We start from the raw sequence: 22,617 nt of genomic DNA on the forward strand, positions 1-22,617 counted from the left end.
GATAGATTGGAGCAATCTTCCAGTCAAAGCTCAGTGGCAAAGGATTTAGAGAAATATAATGTTGAGGATATAAATCTGTCATAATGATCAGATTGTGTTTATGATATATTCAAGCACCAAAATATGCTATAAGATGGTGAAAACATGTTACATATTTTTTATTTCAGTCAATTTTTTACTGTCCCACTTTAGAAAATGTGGTTTTAAATGTGGGACAGCTGGTTTTACTAATGTGGGACGGTCATATACTTTCTTAAAATGGTGAAATATGCATTTAAGCACATTAAATGTTCAGTACAAATAGTTATTCAGGGGTCTTAGTCTTGTAGTGCTTATTTTTTGTTATTTTAGGCAGATTGCAAATCATATTATTACTAATAGTAATACATAATGTAATACCATACTATTGGTAATGACAAAAATATTGTAATAACTGAAATGACCAAACAAGGGTATGTACTTTGGCCTTGAGTGTTATTGACCAGAGAAGTTTTTATTGTATGAATTAAGGTCAGAACAACCCTCTGACATTAAGGACTGGATGTCAAACAACTTCCTACAGCTTAATACTGACAAGACAGAGGTTCTCATTATTGCTTCTGACAGTATAGCTCCCAAGGTAGCAAAGAGTATTGGGTCCCTTTCATCAGCTGTTAGGTGACCAGGCTATGCATTTTGATCAGCATATTAAATCACTGACTCGTACATGTTTTTTCCATCTACGAAATATCACAAAACTCAAGTCAATCGTATCACAACCCAGAACTCGAAATGATCATCCATGCTTTCATATCACCCCGTCTGGACTATTGTAGTTCCATCTTCACTTGTCTCAGCAAAACATCTCTGAACCGTCTACAAATGGTCCAAAATGCTGCTGCAAGACTGTTAACCAGGTCCAGCAGGATGACTCACATTACTCTTATGTTAAGTTCTTTGCATTGGCTTCCCATCCATTTTAGGATTCATTTTAAGGTTCTTGTTATTACGTATAAAGCCCTGCATGGACAGGCTCCAGAATACATCATGGTTCTTATCCATCCCTACATCGCCAGTAGGTCACTTAGGTCATCCAACCAGGATCTACTGGCTGTCCCTCGCTCTCAGCTCAAAACTAAAGGTGATCGTGCCTTTGCATTTGTGGCTCCAACACTATGGGAGTCTCTTCCTGTACATATAAATTGGCTTTTGTGTCATCTTGAGTTGTGTGTGATGTGTAATGATCATTTGTTCACGTGTTTCTTCTTGAAGTACCCTGCTGCCTGTGTTTTTGTTTTTTATGTTAATTTTAACTTGTGGCATATGTTTTTATTATATGTATGTTTTTATGGTCTTATTTTTAACTTTCATTCCTGTGAAGCACTTTGTGAATTTATTATTATGATTATTATTATTATTAAGGTGATTTAGACCTTTCAGCCTCCTAATGAGTGTCCCAGATTTCAGCTTCAACTGTCCCACATTAGGAAATGCACATCATCTGGGACAACTTGGCACAAGGAACACAGTTTTAGGTATAACCTAATTGTAAAGGGCTGGAGCCTAGAGACATCAAGTATCGGACATGAGGCGGCAGAATAAGAGAGACATTCATATGGCATTAGTGAACAGTTCCATGTATTTACTCATCTTAACATCAATTATTAAACTCAAATTCTCATTTAGCTGTGAACCGAGTTAGTCTAATATTCAAACACACACAATACATCAGTTAGACACTGGAATTAGCCATAAATGGAACTTAACAAGCAAGCGAAGACAAGTCTGATTGGCAGCAGAGCAAACAGAACAATGTTTTCTCCTCCTAGTTATGAGAGCACAGATTCAGGGTGTGTTGAGCACACCTGTGTTTAGTTAACTCCAGACAGCAGAGATGTGCCCCTTGCTGCTCCCAGAGCTCAATAGGGGTCAACGCAGAATTTCAACAAACACTCTTATATTTCAGTCACACTTTGTTCTTCTCGTTCTTTATTATTCCGCCTACTTATTATTCCACATGGACCTTTTCAACTGCTGCATACTTTGTGCCAGAAAAAAACATTCAAATGTCAAACTGTGCAGCTCATTCAGCAGATGTCTGCTATTACTTTTCTGTTTTCGAGCATATTCCATCGATTTTCTATTAATTTTTAAACATCAAAATGATCCCTGTGAAGAGCACATTGCAGTAGTCCAGTCTTGAGGAGATCAAGGCATTGACAAGTTTCTCTGCATCTGACAGAGTTAAAGAGGGGCAGAGTTTAGAGATGTTTTTGAGATGGTAGAAAGAGGTTTTGCACAGATATCTTATATGGTCACCAAAAGTTAGCTGAGGGTCAAACTTAACACCCAGATTAGTGGCTGAGGAGGAGAGGGGGAGGTCCTGGCCATCAAAGGTGAGATGAGGTTTGGGGGATGACTGAACCTGGTGTAGAGTACCAAAAAGGAGAGCTTCAGTTTTGCTGCTGTTTAAGTGGAGGAAATTAATGCTCATCCAGGCCTTTATCTCCTTAAGACAGGCGCTGAGGTGTGACAGAGCTGCAGAAGGGCTTGGGGCAGTTTTGCTGTACAGCTGGGTATCATCAGCATAGCAATGAAAAGATGGCTGCTGATGACATGTCCAAGGGGGAGCATGTAGAGGGTAAACAGGATGGGGCTGAGAACCGATCCTAGCAGAACACCACAGTGAGTGATCTAGACCTGCATCCTCCTAGTGAGACATACTCAGTCCTACCGGAAAAGGTAGGACTGAAACACTTAAATGCAGAGTCCAATGGTGGTGTGGAGGCCCTCTAGGAGGATAATGTGACCCACAGTGTCAAATGCTGCGCTCAAGTCAAGGAGAATCAGGATTGAAGGGGACCCTGCATCACCTGCCACCAGAAGGTCATTCGCAACCCTGAACAGAGCTGTTTCAGCGCTGTGTGCTGAAAGAAAACCTTATTGAAATTTTTCAAATAGGTTGTTGTGTTTAAGGTGTTCCTGAAGCTCAAGCAATCACCTTCTCCAACACCTTGGACAAAAAAAGGGAGGTTGGGGATAGGTCTGTAGCTGGCAAGAACTTCCGGGTCCAGGTTGGGCTTCTTGAGGAACAACAACAATAATAATAATAATAAGAAGAAGTTATTCTTTATTCAGTAGGAGTGAGTGAAAAACATGTTTCGATGTTCATTTGGGCAACTGATTGTTGTTTTAAGAGAGACTTGAAAAATTGTGAACCCGTCCTTTTAAATTTAAAAAAATAAATAAAAATGAACGTGTATTGCGCATGCGTACTGGAGTTTCTGACCGGAAGCTGACTTGTCACTATTGTTTTGGAAGTTGACAGGCACGTGAGCTGCTGTCGTCACCAGGAAAGCGAGCTGGCGTCATGGCGGCGGATTGTGCTCCGAAGGTAAAAACACCCAAAGTCTCACATGTCCACCTGTTTTTTTCTGTTTAAGTCTGTCATATTCTGTTAATTATAAAGTCTGTGCGGATAAAATAACGGTGTTAATCGGATACAGCTCCGTGTTTACCCGCCGTCAGCCAGCTAACAGCTGACGAGTTAGCTGAAGTTAGCTTGTGTTAGCCGCTCGCTAGCTGTTTTGTAGCCACATCGACATCATCAGCCCACACCAGCAGTACGAAGACATGCCACGAAGACATTACAGTCTGCTTTCAGCTGCTGTAAGCTACGTTTAGTGAGGCACATCTCTCCGTGTTGTCTTTAAATGTGCAACATGTCTGGCAGGCTCCGACATGGAAATGCTAAAATCTAACGTCAACATTAGCAGCGTCAAACCAGCGGAGCGAGTTGACGGTTGTTGACACTTTGGGGCCCTGAGAGGTCAGAGATCTGCTCACAAGCAGTGATGGAAAGGAACTAAGTACATTTACTCAAGTACTGTACCTAAGCACAGTTTCGAGGTACTTGTACCAGAAATATTGTACTTTGTACTCCACTACATTTATCTGACAGTTACTTTTCAGATGAAGCTTTGACACATTGGATAGTATAACAAGCTTTTAAAATACAACACATTGTCAAAAATTAAACTACCGGACAGCATCTTCAGATTAGTGACTGAACAAAAACACCACATATATCAGGTCTCTCTGCATTTTGTAAAGTCACCACACTCCATACTGTTGGTGAAGTTTAGTTCGCTTATGTTTAGTGTGTCTGTAGCTGATAACATTTAGATAACAGGGTAGCAAACAAAGTTTCTCCCATAAATTTCCATCAAAACAACAGTCCACACTTCTCAAGGTTGAGCTAAACTTCAAGTTACTGTACGTGCTTGTAACACAGTGTAGCTCCAGCTGTCTAAAAATAATCTAAAAGGGATGTTTTATAAAGGCAGAAGGTGGTTTAACAACACAACTTGCTGTTCTGAAGGTATTAACAGAATCTTTAAAGACTCTTCTAAACATCTGGATGAAAAAATATCCTGTCTGCTGAACCTTAAAAAAGATTTTTAACCCGTTTCTTATGTTGTAACTGTATTTTCTCACCAGGTTTTCAGAACTTGATATTTATCTCTGCGACATTTATGTAAACATAAGTGAGAGGCACAAACTAGCGCTAACATGAATGTAACGTCTGTCACGCAGGTTATATTTGAACATGAAGGAGTCTTCATTCAGCCGAGCAGTGATGATGATGGGATCGAGCAAGATTTGCTCATTCCAGGGTCACTTCGGATTGTTGACAAGGTAAACAAGGTGTTAAAGTTACGTTCTTCTGTCTCTTCTTTGCTCTTCAACAATCATATGAGTGAAATAAAATGGCGTGTCTTTTTTTTTTTTGTTCGACCAATTGTCTAAAACTGAAAGATTTCAGTTTACTGTTATAAAGGTCAAGAAAATCAAGAAGTAAAAAAAATGTTGCTGGTTAATTTCCTGTCAGGGAATCAATTAAATGACAGTTGTGTGTGAGGTTAATTGTTTCTGAGCGAAAGCTTTGATCCTGGTTTGCTGTGTGTATGAAATAACTTGTTGGCTGCGTTTCTCTCTCCTCGCTGTCAGGATGGTGAAATCATCGTGGAGTACAGACCTTTGGAAGACACTGTCGACCCATCAAACATGTTGTGTGCTGGCAAGGTTTGTTTCAATTTGCCTCCTTGATTTTTATATCATTTTGTGTAAAGATACAACACACTTTGACATTTGTCCTGTTAGCAAGAAAAGGAGAAGAGAAGTCAGCCTTGTGAAAGTGAAATCCTTCCATTAAAGCAGAAGGTGATTCCCACATTGTTTAACAGTCACACGCTCACAATCTCTCCTGTCACTGATCATTATTCAGACTGAATGTTTGTCTGTTTGAGCTCCTCATCATCTGTGACAGCTTTAATCCTTGGCTGTATGAAAGATGATTTGGTCCTCGCTGCAGTAAAGACGTCGTTTTCACTCGTCGTGAATTTATTTCCTCTGCAGCTGGACTGGAAGAAACTCACTAGCATAGCAACATTAAGGCTACAAACAACCCATAATGCATCACTCTATGTAGGAGATGTGAACATGAATTTGTCTCGTCCTCAAATATAAAATGACTCCACTTTTTCAAATGTAATTTTCACAGTAAAATAACTTGTATTATAACTTATATTCGGGTCAATATGGTGTATTGTAATTATTACAAGATGTTTCTGCCTCTAGTGACTGTGAATGTAAAAAAAAAGCCAGACAGACTATAAATGAAATCAACCACAACTGTATATTTTTGTGAGTCCGTTATTAGCAGGTTGGTGTATTACACAGGCAGGCCTCAGTCTTTCCTCTCAAATCATAACAGCTTTAAGTCATAATTTCCCTCCAGTGCAGCAAATCTGAGCAGTTTGACTGCTTTTAAAGTGCTGTTCCACATATTCAGACCTCTACACACATCAGCACAGAGTGTGAGCACAAGTCAGCTAAAAGAGGGAGTTAAAATAGTGACGTCCTGTGTGTTTTATCAGGACACCAGTTCTGTGGTGGAGTGGGCCCAGTGTCCAGGCGAGAGGCCTCAGCTGTTAGAAACGCAGCAGAGCTACGAGACAGAGTGGGACATGATCAACGCAGTGTCCTTCAAGAAGAAAACCTGCACAAACGGAGAAGGTGAGTTTTCTTCATCTACTTCAAACACCTTTTAACCAGCGTTGGGTGAGAAATGACCTCCAACCACCAGCAAAATACAGCTAGAATGTTCTACCAGCATCATGGACATGTAACATGCCGCAATAAACGATCATTTTCATCATTGATTAATCTGCTGATTATTTTCTCAATTATTTGATTAATAATTTTATCAATAAAATGTCAGAAAATAGTGAAAAATGCCTGTTACCATTTCTTAAAGCCTGAGACGACGTCTTCAAATGTCTTGTTCTGTCAAATCTGAGAAACAGCAACCAGTGAATATTTGATATTTTTGCTTAAAAAAATGACTGAAATGATCAAAGTTGTTGCAGATTAATTTTCAACTAATCTTTGCAGCTCTAAATTATTATTTTTTGATCAATGTGTTTATATTAATAAACAAGGATTACAGACAGGAAACAATGAATATAATTTACCATATACAAATAACAATAACAACAGCTTGAAGCTCTAAACTTTACTCCAGTTTCAGTTTTTAAAATGTACTTATTTATTTGTTTGCACATAAAAAAAATCAAGTAAAGATTTGATATTTACACAAAGACATTCACATATATAAAAACACAGTTTTACCTCCAAAAACTCAACTTCACATGAATTTCAAGTAAACAAACAGAATTACATTAAATAAAAATAATGAAGAGTGAAAATACTAAAAAAACAGTCAACACTGAACTGGCCAAAGATGATGAGTCATATGTTAGTTTGCCTCTGTGTCAAAATGAAAATGAAACCACATTAAACATAAAGGAAGACGAGGATGTTCAGACTGTTGAGTGGAATCATAACAAGTCTGAAGACAGTTAACAGTTTAAGATAAAGGAAAAGAGGAACTTATGATTCATGACAATGAGAAGAAGAAGCTAATCTAACTCATTTCTTTTGAACAGTTTGTTGAAAAGTTCAGTTTGTTAATATCATAAAAGTGGTTGTTGTCTTTCCAGATATACTTAAAAAAAAAAGTTTAAACTCTGCAACTTCTGGCACATCAGGAGATAAACAGTACTGATATTATTCTTTACATTTCTTCATTTAATTTTTTTAATTTAATCATTTAAATAATGTCACTTCATGTCATAGTGAAAGCAAATGTTCCAGAAACTGCTCTGTGATGTTGGAGGAAATGAAAGTGTAACTGCTGCTGGAGGAACCTAACATTTCACGACATGTCTCGCTGCGTACCGCAACACGTCAACGCTGCTCAACTGTTAACTCTAAAAGTCGTCAGTCCTGCTGTTGCTAACGATGTTGTGTTTTGTTTTTGTTCCCTCTGCTTGGTCTCTCAGGCTCCCTGAACCACAGCAACGAGAGGAGCAGGTGGGCGTTCAGCTTCAGCGCCAGTGACCTCAGGTCTGTCACAGTGAAGGAAGAAGGTTGGTCCTTCCTGGTCTTCAAACTGAAGGAGTCATCTGTCTCCCTGCCGGCTCTTCACTTCCACCAGGGCGGCAGTCGACAGTTCCTGGACAGCCTGAGGAAATTCGCTCTGCTTAGCGAGTGAGTACTCAGCAGCACGGTTACATGGAGGAACAATGAGTTTAAATCATGTTTGAATTCACTTCAGTGTGCTAAGACTCAAGGTGGGAAAAAAGCAGGTGGGACAGGAAGTAACGTGGTTTGTAAACATAAACTGTGGCAGCTAACAAGGCTAGCAGGCTAACAGCAACAGTCAGACTGAAGTTTGACGTCAAAGAGTCGAGTTCATTACAGCATCTTTATTTTTCCCCACATGCTGAATTCTTAATAGAACTTAATGATGAACTGCAGTGATTTTCCAGCTCAGCGTGTGTTTCCAGGTGTTCTGTGTTTATAAAGTAGTATAAAGCCTTTTGTCTCTGGGGATGTGGAGTTAAAAAGAAGTGAGGTTAGCAGACCTCTGTAGCTCCTCATCTCCGCTGGAGGCTAGCAGCTCCCGGCTATATTAGCAGCTACTAGCATAACACAGCCCAGTAACCACAACCGACATTATGACTCTTTAACTGACCTGATTCTACTCATATCGACGTGTTTGATAAATGTCCACCTGCAGTTCAAAACAATATAATTAACTAAACATGCATATTACAGATGAGAACAAGCTGGTACATGCTTTGCTGGTTATATGGGAACATTTTAGCTTTTTTCACCATGATGGAGGACAAAACAAAGCTAAACGGAAATAAAGTTGGAGAATAGCGGAGCTTCAGTGCTCCAGTGTGCAGGAGAGAAAGAGACGTGACGAGGCTGCAGGTTTGCTTGACGTTAGCAGAGAACGTTCAGTATGAGCTACAGTTAGTCAGGAAATTAAATGCTGCAGCTCTTCAACAGCCAAACAAAGCTCACTACTGTTGTCTACCAGCAGTTGAATATGTTGACAGTGTTTACCCGGACGTGTAAAGCACCTCACCACAGTCTGGAGGCTGCAGGTTGTTTCAGACGCAGCCGTTTGTTACACAAGTGTAACAAGTGTCGCTCTAAAAGATTCAGCTATTAAGATTAAATAATAGAAGTCATAAAAGTGTTATTCAAATCTATTTAGATATTAGTTTTGAGATGAAGCCATATTTGACTTGTTTTAGTAAACAAATACCTTGTTGTGTAAAGTATAATATCAGCTGATACACCATTATTATATTCTTTAAACTCTCAAATCAAAATTCCTCAAAAGTCCTGTATCAGTCGGTTTATAATTAATTTATAGAATATTTCAGGCATATATGAAGTGTTCAATAATGTCTGTTATAACATTTTGAAAATTGCAGATAAACCTGCTTTAACAACTATCTGAGAGTCTTCACATCAAATCGTTTACGGACATGTTTCAGTCACAATAAGGAGATTTAAGATGAACTCATTATATTTGCCTGAGAAACATAATGATGAAATGTTTATCTTTTTTTTTTTTGCCTCTTGAAACATGGCAGCTCTTCAGATGTGTCATTTATATGCTAATTCACGTGATTTACATGCAGCAGAGTGACAGCGTGTGATGTGGTCTTCGCCTCGGCGGACGACACTCAGCCAGCAGACGTTCCTCTTCCTCTCTGAACCGAATATCATGTTAGATTACTCTCCGCAGCAGATACCTGTTATTAAAGTTCTTATCAAAGCCTTTCATAATGAAATCGTCTGGATTAAGTGCCCGCAGAGCATCGATCGCCGTGACGTCCTGCTGACTGTCTGTCTCCTGGTTGGCTGGGTCGTCTTTTTATTAAACGCCGTTAAAAGTCTGCAGAGATAAATATAAAGAAACTGTTGACACACAGTTTCTGGATTTTACTGTGGAGCAGCTGATTTCCAGACTTCTGAAGCATCTGGTTGTCAGAGAGATAAAATAAATAACAGCAGTAAAATAAAGAAACAGTTCAGTCTGAATATCAGCGTAACCTTCAAGCTAAATCATCATCAAATTTTAAATTAAAGGGTTTTAAAAAACAAAAGATCCTTGAGTTGCAGACTTCACCAGACTTAGGTCAGAAAGTTACCCATAATCCACAGCAAAAAGGAAGTGAAGATATAAAAGAATTCATAATAAAAAATAAAATAAAAACTATAATTATCATCATAATAACATGTATGTAGAATATGTGTTTTTGATGATATTTGCTTTTTCCATTTTTGTTGTTGTGTAAGTTAATGGATATGATGAGGTATAATGTACACACAGTAATAGGCCTACAGGCTTAATAACATGGATTTGTTTATTATAATCTGCTAAACTAAACGGGCAAAGGTGGTTTTTTATCCATCTATAATGTGAAGGTCCTCTGTTAAGCATTTAAAAGTGTTTATCAGTTTATGTAAAGGGGAAAATCTCACAGCACATTCTGGCCAGATTAGTCGTAGCTACTGTGTAAAATAACAGACCTGCACATATCTAAACTTTTAAAAATGTTATAGAAATCCACTTTGAAATGAGATGCAGGTTCAGGAATTTGGAGTTAATCTCCATGGAAACACATGAGGTCTTTGGTCCCGTCTTACAGCACATTTTATCCCCTCACAGACATGACGTGGTGACACATGACACGGTACATACGACTGAAGTCTGCGAGGTCTAAAATCTAGAGTATTTTTTTAAATGAAAAACATCTATTACATAACAAACATAACAGGAACCACAAATAAAATAAAGAAGCTGTTTCATGTCGAGTGATTCCTGCAAACACCCAAACTGAAGATTTGAAGCATCGCCACAAATGATCAAATCAGAGTTACGCTTTTAATCTGCTGGTTTGCCTGAAAGCGTTTAGTGATCTGAAGCTGGATGTATTAAGTCTCGTAGTCTGTGAACGAAATGATTCTGATCCTGTGGAGACGCAGGAGCAACGTGATCGCAGTCTGTGATGTTTATTTTTAAAATATTCTAAAGTCAAGTTTTGTCTGTTTCCTGTTTGAAGGTCGCCTGATGATGAGACGTGTCTGTTGGTCAGCACACCAAACAAAGCTTTGTCCCAGTCCTTCGAGAACCTTCTGGATGACAACAACTACGGTCTGGCTGGTGTAAGAAACTAAAGTTATCACTCTGAAATGTCAGAAACACAGACTAGATATCCTGCTGACTCGGATATTGATATTTTCAAGATTAAAGACACTTTATTACCATTTGCACAGACACAGAAATAAACTTACAATAAAGAGTTTAATGTTTTTAGAGGAGCAGAAAGGTCTATATTACATTATTTACATCGTAACATCGTAAAAGCAAAGTTCAACAGTGACAGACGCTGAGCAGGGATTGACGTTTTAAGTCTTTGTCTTTGGCAGAAGTTGAGGAGGGAACCGTATCTGACCACAATGGGCGGCTTTTCCAAAGTCACAAACTACCTTTACGACGTCATCCGGGGGACCGAGGAGCACCAACAGCGCCCCCCAGAGGAAGTGGCCGACCTGCTGGGTGAAATCATCCCAGGACTAGAGATCAACCAGCAGGAGGAGCCCGGCTTCGAGGTCATCACCAGGGTGAGCGGACGGCCATGTTCACATAAATCTGTTTTAATCAGCGTATTCTGTTGCAGTCACCCATTTGTTGGACTTGCTATCATTTCCCCGTCTCCCCGTTGTGAATTCAGATAGTTGCATGTCTGGGTTGATTGGAGGGTTTATGCAGATCACCTGTGTGCAGAGTGTGGGGACCGGCTCCCAGGTGGTGATTGAGAGCAGCTGGGTGCGTTCCCCTCTCGGCCAATCGGGGTGTGACGACGCTCTTTTTCTAGAGTTTAAGAGAGGAGAGAAACTGCACACCGTGGTCACTCTGTTCTTTCCTCCGCTGGTTGCAGACCTCATTTGAAAAGCTTGTCAGACAGAAACTCTGACCTGTTCAGTCCCTCTTATGTCTTCTTTCTGGTCTTTTTCTTTCTGATGTGAGGGAATATCATAACATAATCCAAGTGTCCTGCATTGGTTTCTCAGTGCCTCTGACCAGACTTAAGTAAAAGTACCAATATCACAATGTAAAAGTCGTCTGTTACAAGTAAAAATAGTCTTGCATGTACAGAGGAATTATCAGCAAAATGTCAAGTAAAAAGTGCTTGTTATACAGAAAAATGGCCCCTTATATTTGTATTAAAGAAGAGTAGTTGAGTGAATTATGTGATTACAGTCCAGCTGTGGTTCTAATAAACAATATGTGTGGTGGTGGTGTTGGTAGTGTTAACACTGTACTGGGTTTGATGGTGACTGATGATCGATAGTAACAGACGATACATAAAATCAAACGTCAAATAAATCACACGTTACAGAAAATCACTGGTTCTGTTGGAGGAACCTTTGTGTACTTGCTGTGTTTTTGTCACATATTCTCTGTTCCACACACACAGACACACACAGCTGTGTTATCATGAATCATCTTTGACTCTTTTGTCGTCAGGTCGACCTGGGAACGAGGCCGCAGGTGAGACGGAGAGAGCCGCTGTCTGCAGAGGACTGGACCAAACACCAGGATCAGGAGGGGAGGATGCTCAACGTCCCGCACCTCAAACACGTCATCTTCAAAGGGGCACGTTGAATTTATTATTATCATTATTCATCTCTGTCAGTCTGAACGCAGGTTAGCTCACTCTCAGTCCACATGAAGTCAAATCAGGTTAGACAGAATCCAGAAATACGTATTTAGCAGTAAAGATTTCCAGGATTTGAATTAACCACATCTTGAATTTCCATGTGATGTGATGTATATATACGTCATGACGTCTCCTCCGATCATCAGGGGCTCATCGTGTGTGTCTCTCCTCTTGTGAATCTGCAGGGACTCTGTCACGCGGTGAGGAAAGAGGCGTGGAAGTTTCTGCTGGGATATTTTCCGTGGGACAGCACGCTGGAGGAGAGGAAAGTCCTGCAGAGAGCCAAAACGTACGACAGTATGACTGAATTTCATTAGGAGACACGTTTCCATTCAGGACACAGTCATATCACACACACACACACGACATCAGACCAACAAATGTTTATGTTTGAACATCTGCAAAATCATCAGCCAGTTAATCCATTAAATAAAAATACCACATATTTTCTGGTTTAGTTGTTCAGATATGTGCGTATCTGGTAGCTTTACTGTTGTTTTATAACATTTTTTGGCTTAAATGATTTGTCATTAAAATAGATTGAAGAGTTGTTGAGAAGGTTAAATATCTTTTGGTTGTTGTTTTGGTTCATGTTGATCTGATTTCTTCTCTTCTTGTTCACAGCGATGAATACTTCAGGATGAAGCTGCAGTGGAAGTCGGTCAGTGAGGAACAAGAGAGGAGAAACTCCAGACTGAGAGACTACAGGAGTCTGATCGGTGAGACTGAATCCAGAGTTTACTTTAGTTTCGATACAGTTGTGAGTTTTTAACCTGCACTTGTTGGTGTAGTTTTATGAAGAGAGAAGCTGTGGTGAGGAAGCAGACAGGATGTGGACAGGTTGTGTGATGAAGTCTGTTCTCTCTGATAGTGTTAGATTTGTGTTTCCTGTAGCGCCGACTTTGCGATTAGAGCTTTAAGTTGTGGTTAAGATTAAGCAAAGCAGAGATAAATGTAGAAAAATCACTGTTTATTCTTGAAACAGAAGCTTCTAAAAGTCAGTGTGAGTCCAGGAGAGCTGTCAATCACAGCTGTCAATCAACACCCACGCAGCAGGCGTCTCGACTTAAACAGTAGAGTCAGTGAATTTAATTTGAAGCCAAAGTTAAAGCCACATGATACTGGAATATTAAAAAATCTTAGTTAATTATTGTCTAAAGATGCAGTGACAAGGTCTTTAATCTTTTTGTAAAATCATCTTTCCCATTTTGAATTTTACACGACTGTCTTGAAAAGCCGGACGTCCGAGTCTTCCACCAGCACTTAAACGCAGCATACATTTGTGGATCCCAGAGTGTGAAAAAAGTCTCAAAACCCCCCAAACAACTAAGACCTGATCCACATGTGTGAGGTGATCGATGTAAACACATGTAACAATCTGTAAATAAATTCAAAAACAACTTCTTTTTTAGATATTTATACGCACAAAAGCTTTTCAAAAGCTAATTTACATACAATATATATATATGAAAAATAAGGATATCAATTCAAGTTGCTATTTATTTATTAGTAAAATTGTTTTATATTTGTTAAGTATTAGTTTACAGAATGGACAATGCATTTGTGAACAACATAAATTACCCACAAATCATCATGCACATTTGTAAATCTTGTTTTTATTCATAGATCGTGTAACACGCATTTGTCACCATTATTGTGACTGTATTCGCTCCATAAAAAATAACTAAAAACACTTTAAGATGAATAAAGTAAATGATCAGGATGAAAAATAGATCCTAAAAAGTATTCTGAGCTCTTGTTGCCGTCCAGCTTTCTGTAAATTGTTGTAAACATGTCGTCTTGCAGCTTGTAGGAATAAGAAATCTGGTTTAAACCAGTAATATCGTCCTGAAAACGTCTTCATGGACACCAGTATAGACGTAGTTGTAATAGGGGTGAACAGTAGTTGTCACTGGTTTTATCTTGGGATCAAACTGTAAGACGCCGCCAGCTTCTCTGACCTTTTGTATCGTCCTCGTTCTGTCTCTTCAGAGAAAGACGTGAACCGAACAGACAGAACGAACCGGTTCTACGAAGGCATCGATAACCCCAGCCTGGTTCTCCTCCACGACATCCTGATGACGTACTGCATGTTCGACTTCGACCTCGGTGAGACGAGTTATAACTGTATTTTTCATTGGTGGTTAATAATGATTCTACATAACCCATCAGCATATTTAATTCATCCGTTGTTTGTTGTTTGAGCGGCGAGTCGATGCTTTGTGTTCAGGTTACGTTCAGGGGATGAGCGACCTGCTCTCGCCGATCCTCTTCGTGATGGAGAACGAGGTCGACGCCTTCTGGTGTTTTGTCTCCTTCATGGACCAAATGGTGAGTCGTCGTTTTGTGTTTTTAATGGTTCATTAACGGGAAACACGCTGTCGTTCAGGCATATCGTTAATGAGAGGAAGTGATGTGTACAGCCCTCTGCGTTTATACACATTTTTAATTAGTAAAGATGCACCGATGTGGAATTTCAGAGCCGATAACAGATAATCATCTGTTTTCTTGTGGCCGATACTGATACGATAACCAATAATTTTATTATTACAAATGCAAAAATGTGAAATGTGACAAATTAATACATATCTTATACGACACCAATGTTTACAGCGTCCACCAGCCCTACAATAAAGAATACGTTTATTTATTTATTGTAAACCTTTTTATAACAACCTCAGTTTTCGTCATCCGTCCATGTCCACGAGGGTCCCCAAAATTTGCGGCAGCACGGACTGTACCCATGGCAACTGTGTATGTGTAGGACTGTGCGATATGACCGATAAAGGTTATTTCATATCCATATAACGATACGTATCACAATAAAGCACATTTTCTGTAAATTCAATGAACAGTTTGTGGTCCATGTGTGTGGAGGGGTCGTCCCGCCCTCGGTGAACCACAGAGAGGAAAGTAGCACAACCAGAAATGACAGCAAACCACAGTGGAAACTCTGACACTGAGCTGAATTTAAACGAGTGGCACATAAATGAGGTAAATGACATAAATAAACATAGTCTCTACTGTGTTTTGCTGTCATTTATGGTCACATTAGTTCCTCGTCTCCTCTTCTCTGCTCTGTGATTCACCGCCGGCGAGGCTCAGTCCCTCCGTGCACTGAGCTCAACGTTACTGTAAGTTAAGTTAAGTAAAAAGCTTTGTGAGTAAAAAACCAATAAGAGTAGTTTATTAATGTAATCTGCGCAAAAGATTGACAGACTCCAAATGATTAAATATATTGCAGTAAAGAGTGTGATTTGTGACACAACGAAATAAACGACAGAGTATAATATGAAATGACTGAAAACACTGAACACACATGAAATAATACACAAAACACTGCTGGATTGATTGAAGACTAAAAATTATTATTGTACAATAAGGAGACAGAACACACAAAAACAAAAAGCAAATCTAATCTTTTATAGTTGCAGAAGGAACAAAGAAATGATCTGTGATTGGTCGACATCTTAAACACTTTCAACCAGTTGGCATAAGGCCATGAGATCTTGGTCACTGGTCACGTATATGTAGTTGTACATTCTTAAGACATAAGAACCCAGAGACCCTCGAACCAGATGTGGCCCTTGACCCCTTGATGTATTCTGAGTATTACCTACCAGGCCAGAGAGGCCTCTCAACAATAACAATAACAACAAAGAACATGTCTAACATGTCAAAAGCACACAGAGTTACAGAGAAAATGTAATGATCTCACCTCACATTTGTATATTAAAATGATAAACCAATCCTTTGGTCTTTCATTACTTTTAGAAGACATTTTTCTATCATCGTGATATATATTGTCATATCTCACAGCCCTACGTATACACTAGAAAAGCACAGGAACAGGAATGTCAGTATTTATCTACTGTATTCCTGTTCTCATTAAGCTTTTCCTTTCTTTTTTTCAACTTTTCTTGTTGTTCATCAACGTACATGAACTCCTCCGCTGCATTCAGTCCTGTGTAAAACAGTATAACGCGCTGTGTTGGTGAGACAATGAAATACGATCCATTAAGTCCAGTCGGAGTAACAGATTATTGCGTTTAAAGGCTGATCAGAAGAACACTGAAAAGCGGTTTGTGATACTCACAGACTGGATTTTATAAAAGTTATCACGCTGCAACCATGTTTAGTAGGACGTAGCTGATATGTGGAACGCGTCTGTGTCTGTGAACCTCTGATAGTATATATGGAACTGCAGCCAGGCCGTAATTATCAGCTGAAATTCTATTATCGAAACAATAACAATAATTTAATTTCCTTACTTACTGCCGATAAGATATCAGCCACCGTTATATTGTGCATCCCTGTTTATTAGTGTGTGTTTTTGTGTTTTGCAGCACCAGAACTTTGAGGAGCAGATGCAGGGAATGAAGACTCAGCTGATTCAGCTCAGTACTCTGCTCAGACTGCTGGACTTGTCCTTCTTGAACTACCTCGGTATGAACTTTAGACTCTCAGCAATAAAAAGAAAAAAATGTTGGAAATATTCCTTTAAGTTTTGTTTATTCTAATCAGTCCATTTGATGATATTTGGAGGTTTAATCTGATACACAAAATATATGTATGCATGTAGATTATTGTACTTTTTGTATGTATTTATCACTTTAGTTTAACCCAGATGTTGGGAATATTTATTTTTTTTATTTTTTTTCATGTATCCAGTAAGTCGGAAGTTAAATGAAGCTAGTTGTGATGTTTCTGTGTGTTTCTGAGTATTATTGTGTGTTTTGTTTTTGACCACACTTGTGTGTTTTCCTTGCAGAGTCTCAGGATTCAGGTTATCTGTATTTCTGTTTCCGCTGGTTGTTGATCAGATTTAAGAGGGAACTCAGCTTCCAGGACGTTCTGCGACTCTGGGAGGTGAGTTCGGTGTTCGATCTGGAGCCGTGTTTGTGTTTTGAATATGTAAGATGGAGCTCTGCGCTGTGATAACTCAGTACACACTTATCACGGTGCAGATCGAAATGAAAAACAATCTGCGCTGGCAGTTTTTTCTTTTTGATCATGTGAAATCCTGTCTAGAAAGCTCATGTGTAACTATAGCAACAGTAGTCATGGTAGATGTAGTTTTGGCTACTGCTGTTGTTCAGTATTTAGTTATCTAATCCTCTTCTAACTGTATATTTAAAGAATAAGTCTGGTGAATTTCTGTTTTTTTCTTATTGTCAACAAATCTCATGTGTAGATCCAAACCAACAGGTATTGTGCTTGTATGTGTTTTGAGTCGTTTCTATATAAACTAAAGTTACCACCCTCTTCAAGGATGAAGGAACAAGTCGCCCAGTGCAGCTCTGTGGCTCATTAACATGTTTTTAATAGTTTTTCAACAACAACAGAGGTCTACGGCACAGAGGAATAAGATATATCAGGCTTTGATACACACACAATACTTGTTAGTAGATCAGTTCATTTGTTGGTTTGGATCCAAACATGAGATTTGTTGACCAGCTGGACGACTCATATCACACCCGTCTTATTAGGGGTGCAACGGATCACAAAACTCACGGTTCAGATTGTATCACGGATTATAAATATATAAAATATTCAAGCAGGATACCTTCTTCCTTTAAACATGGTAGTGAATGAAACAACAGCCTGTGTCCACATCATTAAAACTTGATGATAACTTACAAACATGAACACACGTTTTGTTCTGCAGCTTGTTGAACGAGCCACCAAACGAACATTCACCGCTAACGTCAGTTAGCAGCTATGTAGCTAATTAGCTGCTCGGCTGCAGAACATTAAACAGCAGGTAAACAAACCTGCAGATATCACTACGGACCCGTTAGATGCTGGTTTGGTCGTCGCTCTTCAAAATCCCTGTTAGCGATGCGCTCTCTGTCCATGACTTGTACTTACATCTTATCATCTTTATATCGGCTTCCCTTGAAGTTTAGGATTCATTTTAAGGTTCTTGTTTTCACATATAGAGCCCTGCACGGTCAGACATCTGTGTGCATCTCTGACCTGCTCCGTCATTATATCACCAGTAGGTCACTTAGGTCTTCTGACCAGAGCTTACTGGTTGTCCTTTGCTGTCGTACCTTTGAAGTTGTGGCTCCGACACTGTGGAACAATCTTCCTATAGACATACGATCTGCCGTCTCTGTTATCACCTTTAAAAAAAACAAAACAGCAAAAGACTCATTTATTCAAACTGACCTTTGCATCATTTCTTTTATTACTTTTATGGTCTTATTTCTTTAACAATTTTATTCTTGTGAAGCATTTTGCGACTTTGCTCTATGAAAGATGTTTACAATAAGAAAAACATAGAAAATAGCCTCATCCTTCATCACCTCTGAGTGAGTCTTGACCAGTTATTGTCAGTCGTGTAGCTGTTCTTGTAGAGTAACTTTGACTTCTGTGTCCTCCTCAGGTGATGTGGACGGGTTTGCCCTGTCAGAACTTCCACCTGCTGGTCTGCTGCGCCATCCTCGACTCCGAGAAACAGAAAATCATGGAGGAGAATTACGACTTCAATGAAATCCTCAAGGTAAACCGACCCTGAGCTCACCGAGGAGACGACGGCTCTAACAGCAGCGTCGTCGTTGTTGTTTTTGGTTCTCGTCTTTGTCACTTCTGGTGATGTTTCCACTGCTGTGTCTTTAACATAAACAGTATCCTGCTTAGCAACACTGCTTTGTCGTACGCTAGAAGTCTGTGTGAAGCTGCTAATGGCTGATCTGTAACTCTTATAAAATCAGGATCATCATCTTATTTAAAATTTTACAAAATTTCCTCCAAGTTGGTGTGAAGGAACAAAAGTCAGAATAAATCTGAATGTTGAAAACTGTCATCTAAAGTACATGAACATGTCTTTTTGTTGTTGCAGCACATTAATGAGCTTTCAATGAAACTGGACATTGAAGAAATTCTTCAGAAATCAGAAGGCATCTATCTGCAGATAAAGACGTGTAAGGTACGTTCAACGAGACGCCTGTTTGTGACGTAACTCAATTAATTATGTCTGTTTTAATAAAGTTTAGCTGTGAATTAACGTTAAACCACAACAGTAGAAGTTGATCAATTCTGACTGTGACGGTGGTATCAGAAGACACCGTCAGGAAAAACATTCGGAAATGAGAAAACACAGAATGAACCAGTTTTACCTACAACTTTACCATCAGAATCATTTGAAAGATGAAAAAATGAAAAATTTACACACATAATATCTTAAAAGGAACCAAATTTGACAGAAAGGTTTGTAGAAATGCTAAAATTGACCTGAAATAAACACAACGGTTTAGTGAATGGATCTGATTTTGGATTTTGTTTAATGCTGTTTGTTTTTTGTTGAATTTTGAGATTAATTCATTATTTGACAGGTTTTAGTTGTTTTTTTTTCTTTTTATAATATAATCACAGGATTTGAACATTAATGGACTGAAAGCAACACAGTCAGTTTTCACCTGGATTTAATTTTAATTCTTCAAACAAGTTTTACCGTCAGAATCATTTGAAAGAAATAATCATTGACAAATAGTAACAGGAGGGAAATTTACCAGAAATAAACAAAAGGGTTTAGTGAATGAAAAGATTCTTTTTGTTTGTTTTTGTGGGTTTTGATTTTTACAAATCGATTAAAAGTTTTTAGGGGTTTTGTTGAGTTTTGAGATTAATTCAGAGGAGAATCCTTAATCTCCGCCATCACTGCTGGTTGGTGCGAAATGCATTCTGGGATACTTAGCTTCAGTACTACTGGTGCACCAGTGCGGGAATGTCATACCAGACACACTATATAGACATACTATGAAATATAAAGAGATTTATCTGGCTTAATCAGCATTGTGTCAAAGGCTTGTATGTAAAAAATCCTGCACTGTAGGTTTAAATGAAATACACACGTGTTTAGTGACTTAATCATTAATTTAGTATTTGTTTTCTTGTTTAGGGTTTTTTTTGTTGTTGTTTTTGTTGTTTTTTTACCGAACTCATAGAAAGTTTGGAGATTCACTGTTCGGTTCAGTTAAACCTGTAACAGACTTGTTTTTGTCTCTCTCAGGATTTGCCAAACTCTATAAGCAGCATCTTGGGCTTCGACACAGAAGCTCGCGGCTTTGACCCGACAGATCCCGGATCACCTCCGGCCGTCCGAGCGACACGCCGGCAGGACGCCTGCTCCAACGGCCACGGACACTTAAGAGAAAACTCTCACAACAGCTGCAAAGTTGCCTTCATATCATAGTGAACAGCAGAGACTGACTCAGTGACGTCAGCAGGACGCCACAACGTCCCGCTCCCCCCCCCCACCTCCCACCCCACCAGAGAAGAGAGAAGAAGAATGTAAAAAGGATTTAAGATTATTGAGAATCTTATTTTTGTAATTTCTTGTATCATATTGTTTCTTTCGCTCTAAAAGTCATTCCTTCTCTCTTGCTGAAGATGTTTTCTAAGACGGGCCGAGCGTCATATTGTGACTTGTAATGTGTTTTATCTCCTCTCACTGTCTGACGCTGGACTCTGAGAAATCTCCCACCACACCAGCTCCAACAGTTTGTCTGGCCGCTGACAGCGTATACATATATATATATATAAATATATTCTTTGATTTTAATCTGACAAACATCTCCATCGCCCCGTGTGTCATGGATCAAACTATAACCTCTTATTGCATAACCTCCACTCAGTATTAATCAGTAAATATGAAATAGGTCGTTCCATGTGCAGTGGAATGATGGTGTTAATGTGGCCGCTGGACAACAAGTTTCCCCTGATGTGTAATGAAAATGTTGATGATTTGTGTTTTTATATTGTGATGCTTATGAACCCAAACATATTTAAAGGAATACTGGGGCATGTTGGGAAATATGCTCGTTTGGTTTTCTTACCAGGAGTTCAATAAGAAGATTGATAAGCTTTAGCTACAGTGTGCTTAAAGATCAGGGGTGAAAATTAAAGGATAATTCCACTTTATTTTCCTATTTTATAACAGAACACCGCTAAAAAGATCATACGTGACGACAACTGATGGGAAACTCAAGATGGAATAAAGTGGAATTATCCTTTTTAAACCTGATTTGATTGATGTGCAGTTTGAGGTCACAACATCTGATTAATCACCTGATTGATCACCGATCACTAGTGTGAACACCGGTAGTCATAAAGACATGTAGTGTGAGTTAACACAACGTACAAGATTCTTTAAAACACAGTTTGCACAGATTTAAAGTTATAATCCTTCAGATTTCAGTCCTGGTTGACTTGTTGCTACCTGTGGTTACCGTGGTAACAGCAGGTGACACTACAGCGGCTACTGTTTTAGAAATCCATCAACAGAGCAGCTGGTGTTTCTGATGACAGGCGTAGGTTTAATGAAGAAGTCATGGAGGACACCTTCCTGTGGCTTCTTCACAATAAAAGCACATTGGAAGTCTTTTAATGTGAAGCAGCAGCAACAGGAAATTTTGCGTTAGCTTTAGCAGTTAGCTAATCCAGCTGTGACACAACAGTAAATAGTGAGGCTGATATCAGTCAAATCAGATTACAAGCATTAACTCTGGATTACTAACGATGAAAACGACTTTATAGAGAAATAATTACAGGATGTAAATACGATAAATGAATATAGCTGAAGAAGTGTCGACCATAGACGGATTAAAAAAATGTTTAATTCATGAAAAACTGAAATATTGTAACTTTAATGTGGATCACTTTTATTTAACTCAGAGTAACAAAACAAAATGTATTTCCCAACACGTCTGAATGTTTCTTTAAGACCAACACAAGCACGTTTCTGAATCAAACCTCCTGCTCTGCTGTGTTTCAGTCTGATGGGAATCCAGTTTCATTCCAAAGTGAGACGACAGATGTCACGTCTCCTAACAAAACGATCAACATCTGGAGCCTTTTAAAATATATAGTATGAAGCTCCAGACACAATCTGTGGATGTGAAGCATTAAAGGAATGAAACTGATTCTGTTCACAGCTTTAATGACACAGGCCAGTTTTATTTTGATTTCCTCTGCGATGCTTTTGCTGCAGGTTTGTGATTTTAGCTCTTTTCATGTAATCGATTGAACACTTTGGGCAATAAAAGGATTTCAGGAGCAAATTTTTTTTTCCTGTCGTGGTCAACAATGTGTAATCCTCTGTCCTCTGGTATCTGGCACCAAGACGTTAGCAGCAGGTCCTTTAAGTCCTGTAAGTTGCGAGGTGGGGCCTCCGTGGATCGGACTCGTTTTTCCAGAACGTCCCACAGATGCTCGATCGGATTGAGTTCTCGGGAGTGTTTAGGTAGACGGTACGTTTCAAAATAACATCCACATGAACGCCAGGAGCCAGATATTTTCCTCAGGAGTTGGTGGAGACCAAACCAGAGCGAAAAGAAGATTGAATATTAGATTCAAACACCAGTCTGATGTCTACTGGAAGCCACAGCTACTTTTTTTTTAAAAGGAGGACGTATTCTGCACATTTCCAGGTCTATATTTATATTCTGGAGCTCTACTGGAATATCTTTATATG

At 39.1% G+C, this 22,617-nt stretch overlaps 1 protein-coding gene across 1 annotated transcript; it reads left to right on the forward strand.

Moving 5' to 3' along the window:
• Positions 1 to 3,274: 3,274 nt before the first annotated feature.
• On the forward strand, positions 3,275 to 22,204 carry tbc1d15 (TBC1 domain family, member 15). Its single transcript, XM_067590744.1, has 17 exons — positions 3,275 to 3,373; positions 4,576 to 4,677; positions 4,990 to 5,064; positions 5,919 to 6,057; positions 7,386 to 7,593; positions 10,476 to 10,578; positions 10,843 to 11,037; positions 11,945 to 12,073; positions 12,323 to 12,426; positions 12,762 to 12,856; positions 14,130 to 14,246; positions 14,368 to 14,468; positions 16,484 to 16,583; positions 16,909 to 17,006; positions 18,529 to 18,645; positions 18,985 to 19,071; positions 20,155 to 22,204. Exons 1-17 carry the CDS (start codon positions 3,350 to 3,352, stop codon positions 20,335 to 20,337), a joined length of 1,977 nt encoding a protein of 658 aa, XP_067446845.1. The 5' UTR covers positions 3,275 to 3,349; the 3' UTR covers positions 20,338 to 22,204.
• The last annotated feature ends 413 nt before the right edge of the window (positions 22,205 to 22,617 follow it).

The sequence above is a fragment of the Thunnus thynnus genome, chromosome 5 (assembly GCF_963924715.1).
Source record: "Thunnus thynnus chromosome 5, fThuThy2.1, whole genome shotgun sequence".
NCBI classification, from domain to species: Eukaryota; Metazoa; Chordata; class Actinopteri; order Scombriformes; family Scombridae; genus Thunnus; species Thunnus thynnus.

What these genes read in the sequence shown, in the direction of transcription:
- tbc1d15 (XM_067590744.1), top strand. Translation starts at nt 3,350, where the DNA reads ATGGCGGCGGATTGTGCTCCGAAG. An exon ending in AAATTCGCTCTGCTTAGCGA is followed by an intron (nt 7,594 to 10,475) that starts GTGAGTACTCAG and finishes TCCTGTTTGAAG; the next exon opens with GTCGCCTGATGATGAGACGT. An exon ending in TGCAGATAAAGACGTGTAAG is followed by an intron (nt 19,072 to 20,154) that starts GTACGTTCAACG and finishes TGTCTCTCTCAG; the next exon opens with GATTTGCCAAACTCTATAAG.